The following is a 12,394-nucleotide window of genomic DNA, read 5'->3' as shown; positions in this document are numbered from 1 at the left end:
AAATGCAAAACACAATCAGGCATGTTGAAAAATATTAACACAAACCAGGTAAGAATTCTATAACAAAGATGCACAACTGAATTCTAAGATATAGGAAACAAATTCAATTAAGAAGTTTTCTATACTTTTCTAAATAAAAAAAAAAAAAAAAAATACGCCCCATATGGGAAAGTCAAGAAAAGAATAAATAGAACTGAAGGCAAAGGGAACAGGGAAAAGGGAAAAACGGGTGGGCAAGGTCCCAATTTACAGGGAATATTTACATTTAAAAGAACTTAACATTTCTATATATACACAGTTATGTACACATATAAATACAGCATAAAATTAGAAGGTGGGTTTTGGATTGAACCTCAAGTACTCAGAAAAAAATTGCTAGCTAGCTTGAGTCGCGGGTATTTAAGTGCGTTTCTTTCACTTCAAAGACACTGCATTTGTATTAGACAACTGGCATCCAATGAGAGATTTGTTTTTGCCAACAGTTTTTGCTCTCAGCTGTAGCCATGACATGGAACGTTCGCTACATCTCAGCTGCAAAGTGAGCACATGCGCAGTGTGCAGGGGTGTGGTGTTAGTCGGGGAGACTGAAGACACAAGGAAGGGCAGTCAACAAACGCTCATCGGCAACGCTCACTAGCACCACTCTACCAGGTATCACCCAGGTCCACTTTCTAAATGAGAACACCTGGATAGGGACCTTCCTCTTCATCTCTCATCAAGAAAAGGATCCAAGGGGAACTCCTGTCCCTACCTCCTGGTGAGATGAGCAATCATTTCTAATCTATTCGCCTTTTCCCTCACGCTACCCGTGGAAGTGGAAGGCAGAGGGCAGAAGGCTCTTTCTCAACTGTGAATGCTGTCCTGGTACCCTTTCTTCTAACAGCATCACGCGGAGACCAGCAAACGAACGCCCCAGGGGCTACAGCCAAAAAACTGTGCCTCTAAGATATTATAGTCCTCTGGAGCTTAGTAATCTAGAATTTTTACAACTACAGATGAAGCAAACTACTACTAAAGGTTTATTGTTGCAACTCAAAACCGTTTCTCGAAGTGCTAAATTAACTGAATTAGAATAAATATATATATACACACACACACATACACATACTACATTGCTTTGGATGCAGGTTCTTGGTAATTTATATATATATATGTAAAGAGAAGATATTGAAGCATGTATCTGCAATTTAGCAGCAAAAAGAGAAAATTGCTTAACATCTACTTTTGATCAAGTTGTGTTTAAAGAAACAGACTAATAATACCTTTATAGATTCATATCATTGGTAGCACATCTGGATAATCCCACCAAACTGCAGATAGAGACCTTGTCCTACGGAGGTTGCTGAATTAGGGGAACACTAGCTCCCCCAGAGAGCAGCTCTGGACTCAGGAAGTGGTTTTCAGTACAACCGATATTGAAAACTCTGAAAACACCAACATGATTTCCAAATCTTTGTGCTCAGAGCCATATTGCTAAAAAGGGAGAAAAGGCATTGCAGAGGCCAAACGGACTGAGGTGGGGTTAAAACAAGGCCTCTGTATTCTGGTGTGGCATTTAGATTCTGCGATAAACAGACCTATTTTACAGAGGTTAACTGTTATGAAGACTTGAGTTTTGACAGAAAAGGACCTTGAATGCCGGGGTTTCTCATGGGGTGGTGGACCTGAACCTGCTGACTTTCGTACAGGCACAGTGTAAAGGTCGGATGTCCACCTCCAGGGGGCGCACCGCGATGGGTGTGGGCACGCAGCACCCCCACCCCCGTTCATCCACACCAGTTGCTTTTTTGAAGTCTGCTTTGAGAGGGCTTTCAGAGGCCTTTTTAAAAAATAAGTAACAACAAGAAAAAGCTGTTCTACAAAAAAAATAACATACACCCCTCTGTATCAAGATGGCTATTCCAGAGCACACACTGCACCATGAACTATGGGGGTGGAGGGTGGTCACTTAACTGCATGCTAAAGAATCCTCACACTCATGCTGCTTTGAAAACACCATAAAAAACCACAACCTGCTAAAAAAGATACCCTCCCACGCAGAAAGGGGAGCTGGGGTAACAGCCCCTGAGAGAACACCTTCTGCAGTCCTGCCATTCTGTCTCACTGCGGGAGGGTCTGTGCGCTGCCCTTCCCCAGGTCTAGCGGTTTCACCTAAGTGTGCCGATGGAAGCTCACTGGACCACCAGTGTAAAACCAGAAGCACTAACTGCAAGTTTTGCTCACGGTGGCGACAGTTCTGCTCTGGCTGCCAGCTAGGTCTAGTGGTCCTAACAGGGGACACTGGGTGATATACAATGGATCACTGCCTGAGATATATGGACTGGATTGAGGATAAAAGTTGCATCCACTGGGCAAATGTGCCAAAGAACAGAACTTATTCTCAATTTGTTCTTTTAGGCACCAAGAATGAGTAAACCCAAGAAAGCTTATGGTAAACCTGACATAACCAAACTCAAGCTAAGAAACACAAGAGGATGAAAGTCCTAGGCTTTCCTTCAGATTTCTCTCAGTTAACATACATCTCGTCCAATTCTGTGAGAAGTTTAAAAAGTTACAAAGGGAACAATTCACCTTGAAAAACATTCAAAAGTACTATCATTTTACCCCTTCCTCAATACCATCTCAAGATTTAGGGGTAGGTTTTAAGCTAAACCACAAGGCTACCTGGAATGCTGAGACAACACAAAAGTTCTGCAGAGTCCCCATTACAGAATACTTCTGAAGGTCACCGGTGGGGGCCTAAACAAGAGTCCACTTCTTGTTAGTATAATAACTTTTTATTTGACATCTACAAGATGCTGGTATCTTGCAGCTTTTGACCAGGTTTATACAATCTCAATTTTTCAATAGTGCAACCTGTGCAAGCAAAAAAAGAAAAGAAAAAAAGAAACAAAAAGACCAACTATCCCCTCACTTGTTTTTATAAACATCTATTATAGGCGAAACAAAACTTACCCATAGTATAGATAAGTGTCTATTCACATTTGTACATTACCATTTTAAACAGCTTGAGATAAACTCTACAATGTCTTACAACACATTAAACAATATTCAAGTTACTAGGTAACAACAATAACATTAACAAAAAACATACAGCAGAAGCCTCAAGTGTTTCCTCATTGTCTAGTTTACAACTCAAGTACGGTTTCCTTTTTATGAATGACAAAGCAAATTAAGAAAATGAAGTAAAAAAAGATTGTTTGCGAGACAAAAGCCAATTTGTATTTCTTTCTAAAACTATCTTTAAGGTGAAAATGTAACTTTAAGAGGCTTATAGCCATTTTTGCAGCACACATTAGGAATATTATTAATACATTAAAATTAACTTTTAAGATATTTTAATCACAAAAAATGTATGTACTCATTACCTTGATGAGAAACCTGGGGCGGGGAGGAGAATCGGGGAGGGGTTCACAGGGCTGGAAGCAATACCCAGGTATAAACACTATAAAAATGCAATAATCAATGCTGTACATCTACAAACGTTTCCCTCCATGACTTGACTTCTGTGTTAATCTGTTTACGCATGCTTTCAAAGACATGCACTGTCAGAACAAAAGCTAGAAAAGAACCTGAAGGCATGATATGCAACCTTTCATTTCATGCTTCAATAAACCTATTGTTTAAGTTGGAAAAAGAAACCAATATATATTTTCTATATTTATAGACTCAAAACACATGCATCCAGGGAGAACTCCCACAGCAATGACATGGATGTACTGTGTTAACCCTGAGCACTGTATAACATAAAAGTAAAGCCAGTTTGGGAAGTTCCAAGCATTTTAAACCAACTGTTTGTAGCCTTTAACAAACTCACAGACAGACAGACACACGCACACACACATCCCCCTCTGCTCGCCCAAAGTAAAAGCACATGGGAAGTACCAAGGGAAAAGCAAAAGGAAAGACATATGCACCACCGTCGGCACTGCTGATTTTCAGTTTTGCTATCTATTCCAGGTTTGTCCTTACTCCCAAAAAAATTAACTAGAGAGAGCACAACTGAAAAAAATATATAATTCTTTGGAAACTGTCCCTGATTTTTATGCAAATGATATGCTTCAACAGCATTTCAGATACATCCATGTTGAAAACCTGTCTGTTCTTTATGCATTGCTCAAGTTGGTGATGCTCTGTGGATGATGCTGTTGCCATAGCTGTTTCTGCTGGACCGCAAGCTGTTGAGACTGGTCTGAAGTTGAAAGGAGATTTACAAGAGGAGACACACAATTTGCCGGAATGATCAAACCTGTAATTAATAACAAGAATTTATTAAGTTGCATCCAGTACAAACTATACTGTATTTTACAGCTTCACAGCAGATTCTAAATGAGGCATAATATTATTTGTAATGAACAAGAACTTCACACAAAAATTACATGAGTACCTATTAACTGAAATGGCCCACTGAGGTGTAATATGATTCTTCAACAGCGTTCCCCACAAGTTCCCACACGCATGCATGTGTCTAACTGAAACGCCATGTTCTTACTGGAGGGACAGAAGGCCAAGCATAGCATTTTTCTATCTACTATCTTTGCAGTTCCACAAACATACGCAAATACCACCTTCTTTTCATATAGTAATGCACCAAAAGGACAAAAGTTGCAAATCCAAATGCTTATTGAAGCAGGTGACTCTGAAGTGGACACAGAGTAGATATTAGCAAACTGGAAAAGCATATGCCCTGTGAAAGGAACTCCTGATATGAGAGAATGTGAGCTCAATGTTCCAGATAAGCCGTTTTTGTTGTTTAAAGAAAACCAGACTTTTATATGAAACTTCTTGATTCTTAAATGTTGGCAACTAAAATGAAAACTTGCAACCAAAAATACTTGAGGGTCAAAAAATAAGTTCCTGGGCTGACTTTGTCCCATAGGCTGCCGACGAGGGCTGCTGTAAATAAAACAAAGACAAGCAAACGGGAGAGTGCAATAGCTGGCCCGGGTCCTGGGACGCCTGCAGTTGAGCACACGGTGGGAACAGCTAGCCTAGTTTGCCCTTGCTCCCTGCAGGACACTGAGCCACCCTCTGTACACAGTGGCTTTTGAGTTCCATAGTCTCAAACTGACTCAATGGAGAACCCAGGGCCAGAGGCTGAGCTAGCTTCACACCAGGGAGCCTGCACAGACGGCAACAGTTGGGAAGCAGAGTGGGAGCAGCCGAGAGCACATCAGAGAGATGAGCACATCCTAACTTCAGCCAGGACCAATATCTCTGTTCAAAGGCTAACTTCTGTTCTACCTTCTAAGAACATATAGCGCAAGCTCCACACCTACTACTGGAACAGATGTTAAACGGATCTGGAATAGAGCTTAGATGTTAGAAACAAAATGAGAAAAAAGCAGGATCTGATTTCCACCCCCAAAACTCAAACCAAAAGTAAAAATTAGACTCACCTACAATCCGTTGTCCATCTTCTGTTCTTAGCCGAACTATCTGCATTTTCACATTTGTGCCACTGACAGATGCTAGAACACCCTCAACTTTTGTCCAGACACTCAGTACTGAACCACACAATACATAATATGTGCGGCACCGAAGACCAATTTCACAAACTAATCCCAAGCTTGCTTTTTTGCAATTGCCACGCCTAAGAGGAAAAAAAAAAAATATATATGCACATATGTGTGTGTGTGTGTATACATACATATTAAGTTTGCAAATCTCTCCAAATTTTAAACGGAAAAATTTCTACCATTATTTGCCTTTATTCACTGTTTCTTAGATTATAATCCTTTTGACATACTAGATTAGCCTTTCCAATTTAAGGTAATGCTAGTCATTTTTAAAACTTTAGGTTTTTTTCAGGGGCCTGCCTCCCTGTAAAGGGCTGATTTATTGGTTTTCATATCAACTGAAACATTTTAGCCATTATAATATCTATTTTCTTATAGTAATGCTAGCTTATAAAATGATCCTGCCATGGAAAAAAAATCAACACCTGTGAAAAGGGGATAAAAAAGATTCTCTGTTATTTCTGTATCATCCAGCTACCAATACATTGCTCTAGATCAGATTAGTGGGAACAGCCTCATTAAAAAAAAAAATTTAAAAATTTTAAAAGGGGGGGGTTTGAATCCAATCTCTCCCCTTACTGGGCTAGACTCTGCTGCACTGGTACCCACAGAGAGAGAGGCACTGACTGACACTATATGTAAATTTTAAAACTGAGAAAAAGGAAGACAGACCAATCTCATGGTTAAAATTATTTTCACAATTCATCAATAAAAATGTCCTTCCTTCTTGTCAGTATAATTCAAGATTATTTAATACACAGTGTTAAATGTACACATACAGGCCAGGCATGGTGGCTCACGCCTATAATCCCAGCACTTTGGGAGCCCAAGGTGGGAGGATTGCTTGAGACCAGGAATTCAAGACCAGCCTGGGCAACATATCGAGATCCCATCTCTACAAAAAATTAAACAAACAAAAAAATCACACAGGTGTAGTGGCATGTGCCTGTAGTCCCAGCTACTTGGGAAGCTGAGGCAGAAGGACCGCTTGAGCCCAGAGTTGGAGGTTGCAGTGAGCTGTGATTGCACCACTGAACTTCAGTCTAGGTGACGGAGCAAGACTCTGTATCTTAAAAAAAACAAAAACAAACATATAGGGTACTTTTCTTGCTATGACTCACAGCAAATGTTGTAGAGGACTTTTACGGGTTAACTTTTAAAACATTTTATCTTAATGGCTTTTGCTACGTTAATTTCCAACAGGACTACTAATTTACTCTCAAAATGAAAATAAAAGGCAGTGCTCACATTAAACTTACATACCTGTATAATGAACTCCCCAAAGAAACCTCAAACTAAAATTCATTTATATCCTATATTCTTCAAAATGTACACCAGACACTGCAAGAATATTAACTATTTAGTGGGTGAGAAAACACCGAAGAGAGAATTAAGACTCACAGAGTATTAAAATACTCTGCACAAGGTCCTGAGGAGAACACTGTAAGGGGCGAGCCAGGGGCACAGCAGGACTGGCTTCAGGACTCAACAGCATCACGTCATCTATGCTGTGCAGCTACTTTAGGCACCTCCCTGATTTCTTGTTAAGTTCTCTAGATCTGAGACACCAGTAAAGTTTTTAAAAAAGAGAGGAAGAAATAAAAGAAAGGAGAGAGAGGAGGAGGAAGAAAAAGTTCTAACAAGGATGACAGTTCAGTCTACAATGCCAAAACACAGCTGGTTAGAAATAACAAAGCATCAGTGAGGAGCAGAGGGGACACACCCAAACTAAACGGCGTTCTGGGCCCCAAATGTCCAATCAATACGCCTAATGAAACGAACCTTGCTTAACAGCAGTTGATCTGTGCATTTACTCAGAAGGACATATTGGTAAAGAGTGAAGGTGTATTTAAATCTTGATTGCACTTTGGAAAATATGGTAAGAAACATGAAAATACTAACCAATAAGCATGAGTACAAGTATCTGCAGATGAATTATACTGATCTAACCAGTGCACCAAGGCATCATCTGAGACAACCTGTAAAAAAAAGACAAAAATTTCACTGAAATAGTATTGTTTTAAATAATACTGGTTCCCTAGTCTGGTGTATTAATTCCAACGGCAGCTAAAATCATCTCTATACAGAAAACCTAGCCCTTGATACTAGCTGAATTTGAACGCCACTCAGTAAGTTCTGCTGTAACGGTTCCTCCTATACAATGAGTTTTTACAGCAGGATTTTCATAACTACTTAATTATAATTGATTTCAAATGAGAATAGCAAGGAATAGTAATATAGGGTAGTACTATTAAAAACTAATAGTAATTTTAGGAAAAACATAGTCATTTACTGTTTTATAGAAATCAATGCAAAACATAAACATAAGAGGCATGCTCACAATAAAACCAAGAGGTGGTAGGAATTATAGTCTCACACACATTCCGTTGAATAAAAAATTCTAATTTTTGTGGTTAGTATTGAAAGCTTCCTTTACTGACAACATAAGCTATTTAAAATAATCATCTTACAAGTTTCTTAATGGTTGATAACATTAAAAGACTGGGATATTAGTGTAACAAAACTTGATATTTTCCTTTAAACAGTAACAAAATAATTTTATACATAGATACAGCTATCCTAAACATAGTTTTGACATACCACAAAAACTAGTATTCATATATAACAATGTACAACAAATGAGAAAATACCTTCTTGTATTTCTTTTTTAGATCAGCATAAATCTCTAATTTGAGCTGTTTCCCAGTATTTGGTCGATAAACTAGAAAGAGTTTCTTTTTAGGGTTCACTTCTTTAACTAAGATAGCAGTTTTCTTGTTGTTCCTTATCTATTAAAAAAATGAGAAAATAAAGATTTGATACCATCACATCAGCAAATATCATTTCAAAGACTACACATCAAATAAGTACATGAATAACTGCAATAAAGGACCACAACTGCTTGTTTAAAAGACTCGAACAAGGCCACACCCAAAAGGTAGTTACTGGACCATAATTATGGTGAAAGATGTAGGTTAAAGGCCAAGGTTTTCTTTAGAAAACTGGAATAAGCTTTAATGCACAAATGTCCAGTACAGATGATTTTGCTTCTTCTATTCCCTGTACTTGGATTCATAGCCAAGCAGCCTCAGAGAAACAAGAAAAAGTAGAATAAAATCTTAACAGATTCTCTCTGAAGGCCATTCAAAACAAAAAAAAATGTTGATGGATAAGTGGACAAAGAAAATGTATATACACATAGACACTTCAGAATACTACTCAGCCATAACCTGCAGCAACTTGGATGGAATTGGAGGCCACTATCCTAAGTAAAGTAACTCAAGAACACAAATGCAAATATTGCATGTTCTCACTTGTAAGTGAGAGCTAAGCTGTGGGTGTGCAGGGGCATAGAGAGTAGTAAAATGGACCCTGGGGACTCAGAAAGGGGTAGGTCGGGAAAAGGGTAAGGGATGAAAAATTACCTATTGGGTACAATGTACATTTGGGTGATGGGTGCACTAAAAGCCCAGACTTTGCCGCTATACAATTCATCAAAAATCACTGTACCCTCAAATATATTGAAATTTTAAAAAATGTTAACAGTAGAATCTAGATAGTGGACACAAACGATCTTCACAGGAAAATTCTTTCATCTCCACTGCATGTTTTAAACTTTTCACAATAAAATGCTGCCAAACATGTTGCTCTCCTTCAAGCACCACCAAGATGCCTTGGTCCCTAACCTCTGCACACAGCTATTCCACCAGTGCTGCCTTCCCTACATCACAGAGTATTGCAAACGTGGAAGGAGAGATCACATAACAGAGTTCTGTGAACACAAAGCCACCACAGCAGAAAGCCAAAATGTTGAACTAATTATACATAAAAATGTATGGAAAAATCAAAGAAAAGTAAGCATTAGAGAAACGCTGGAACCCAGGTATGTATTTTTAACTTTTTAAAGTTGGATTCATGAGAGAAACTCTAAGAGGAAAGAGTTATAAAAAGCTCCATTTAACTCAAGAAAAAACAAAATTAAAAAATTCATTTCTTCTTTAATGCGAGACGAAAAGCTTCTAAGCAATAATCTCTACAGCAAAATTGAAAGAAAAAGAAAAGTTTCAAAGTAAAGACATTTTCCCAGCTCCTTTACATAATAAATCATTGTTTGCTAAGGTATTAACATTTTATATTAATTCTTATAATGATAAAAGAAAAAGACAGTATTTCACTTTCTTCTTCAAGGATATTAAAAATCCTTTGTCTTTTGTTCAAATGATTTGAAACTTTATTTATATAATTACCGCAAAGTCATAAAACCATGGTTAAAGCCAAAATTGTACACAAAATTTTTTATCAGTTGGTGGGAAACTCCCAAACTTAATCTTGAAGGACAGTCTTGAAGGCAGTAACAGTGTGATCTGTCTTAATAGTGTCAAGTTAATTATAATTATAAAATATCATCATAATGCAGTGGAAATAAGAGGGAGTCTGACATTGTTTTCCTAAAGGTAATATATGTTACACACACAGAAAAGCATGTTTGCTATTGAGAAAAGAGGAAAGAGGGGAAGAGGAAAGAGGGAAGAGGGAAGGAAAAAAGGAAAGGGGAAAGGAAAGGGGAAAGGTAAGGCAAGTCTCCTGGATGCTTGGAAGGTCCAAAGGCGAACAGGCACACAGTCCTGGAATGACACCTCTAGGGCCACTGCTCCTCGAGTCTAGCCACCCATCGCCGCGCAGGAAATGAAGGACTAGTGTCGCCACAGCCTTCCATTCAAGGGAAGCTGGGGATCAGGACTTCCATCACAATCTACCAATGGTGAAATTCTGGCAATATTTTAAACTAAGAACAATTAACACACACCCTACGTGAACCAACCTAAATTGCATCTATGGGGGAAATCTGAATAAAATAGGTGAATTGTTCCAATGTCAATATCCTGGTTGTGATAGTATACCACAGTTTTGCAAAATGTTATCAATGAGGGAATTGGGCAAAGTATACAAGGAATTTTTCTGACTGTTTATTATTAACTACATGCCAATGAATCTACAGTTCAATAAATATTTCCAAAACAAAAAAATCCCACAACCCAAATAGAAGTCAGATTGCTTAAGGGCTTTGCTCTAGATCAGGGACCAGCAGGCTAGGGCTATGGACCAAATCTAGCCTAAGGCTCCTAAGTACGTTTAAGGAGAGAAGGGAGGAAGATAGGGAGGAAGAGAGAAAGGAAAAAAGAAAAACAAACACATGCAGGACAGACAATATAGACCAAACGTATCCTACAAAACCTAAAATATTTACTATCTGGCTCTCTACAGAAAAGTTCAGGGACTCCTACTACAGATAGTTCATTTACGGTTTCACCCTGCCTGTGGCTAATTGTATATGGTCTCCTTTATGCAGTTACGTCTTACAAGCAAGAATTAGGTCTTCATTTATAGTCAGTCACACCATTAATAAAGGCAAATATAAAGCAAACTGTGGCATATACAACCAATAGAGTATTATTCAGGCTTTAAAAAAGAAATGATGTCCTGATACATGCTACAACATGGATTAACCTGGAGAACACTAAGCTAAGTGAAATAAACATGTCATAAAAGGACAACTATGATTCCACTTACATGAGGTACCTAAATAGACAAATTCATAGAGACAGAAAGCAGACCAGAGGTTAGCTGAGGCTGGGCAGAGAGATACTGTGGAGTTATGGCTAAAGCTTGTAGTTTCTGTTGCGGATGATGAAAATGTTTTGAAAATAGGTAGTGATGATGGATACACAACACTGTGAATATAATTAACGCCACTAAACTGTATACTTAAAAAATGGTTAAAATGGCTGGGCGTGGCTCACGCCTGTGATGCCAGAGCTTTGGGAGGCTGAGTTGGAAGGGTCACTTGAGCCCAGGAGTTGGAGGCTGCAGTGAGCTAAGATCTCACCACTGCACTCCATCCTGGGTGACAGAGCAAGACCCTGTCTCAAAAAAAAGGTAAAACAGCAATTTTCATGTTACATGTATTCTACCACAATTTTTTAAAAACTAAAAATGTAATATACAACAATAACCAATGAATTGTATATGTAAGTAAATGGATGAACTATATATGAACTTTATTTCAATAAATCTGTTGGGAAAAAAAGAAAAAATAAAGAGATAAGAATTCAAGAGACTCTGGGAGGCCGAGGTGGGAGGATCACTTGAGCTCAGGAGTTCGAGACGAGCCTGAGCAAGAGTGAGACCTCTTCTCTACAAAAAAGCACAGAAAAATTAACCAGGTGTGGGACTATGCACCTGTAATCCCAGCCACTTGAGAGGCTGAGGCAGGAGGACTGCTTAAGCCCAGGAGTTTGAGGCTGCGGCGATGCAGGGAGCCATGATGACACACACTGCACTCTAGCCAGGGCAACAGAGGAAGACTCTGTCTCAAAAAAAAAAAAAAAAAAAAAAAGAATTCAGGAGAAAATAAATATTGAAGATATGCAAAGAACATCTAATATATGCATAATAGGAATCCAGGTAAGGGAGAAACCCAAAGAAATAAAATATTAAAAATGTTTTCAAATAAAAATGTAATTAATCTGAAACCATATGGGAATTAAAAACATATATATATATATATACAGACATGTATATATAATTCAGAAAACGTTCTGAAATAAAAAGATTTGAAACTTCCTGAAAGTGAAAGAAAACTAGAGTACCATCAAACTTTGACAGCAACCCTTTACCCTGGAAGACTGAATATTAGCATATTTAAGTTACTCAAGGAAAGAAAATATAAATCAAAGATTTCATATACAGTAAAACTATCTTTCAAAAACAAAGGGCACAAACTTATCATTATGCAAGAACTCAGGGAGTAATGATCCCATGAGCCCTTCTTAATTTATCTACTGCAGAATAAGCATCAGACAGACAAAATGACT

The 12,394-nt window shown here is 38.3% G+C and overlaps 1 protein-coding gene across 1 annotated transcript in view; it reads right to left on the bottom strand.

The window, feature by feature from the left end:
• Positions 1 to 3,820: 3,820 nt before the first annotated feature.
• Positions 3,821 to 12,394, bottom strand: part of SBNO1 (strawberry notch homolog 1) — a 49,679-nt gene continuing 41,105 nt past the window's right edge. The window contains exons 29-32 of the mRNA XM_069497443.1: positions 8,171 to 8,308; positions 7,422 to 7,498; positions 5,400 to 5,593; positions 3,821 to 4,249 (exon numbers count right to left, since the gene is read on the bottom strand). Coding sequence (XP_069353544.1) covers positions 4,107 to 4,249; positions 5,400 to 5,593; positions 7,422 to 7,498; positions 8,171 to 8,308 — 552 coding nt within the window. The 3' untranslated portion in view covers positions 3,821 to 4,106. The remainder of the gene's footprint in view (positions 4,250 to 5,399; positions 5,594 to 7,421; positions 7,499 to 8,170; positions 8,309 to 12,394) is intronic.

Source organism: Eulemur rufifrons, chromosome 21 (assembly GCF_041146395.1).
Source record: "Eulemur rufifrons isolate Redbay chromosome 21, OSU_ERuf_1, whole genome shotgun sequence".
Taxonomy (NCBI): domain Eukaryota; kingdom Metazoa; phylum Chordata; class Mammalia; order Primates; family Lemuridae; genus Eulemur; species Eulemur rufifrons.
This window is presented reverse-complemented; position numbering and strand designations above follow the sequence as displayed.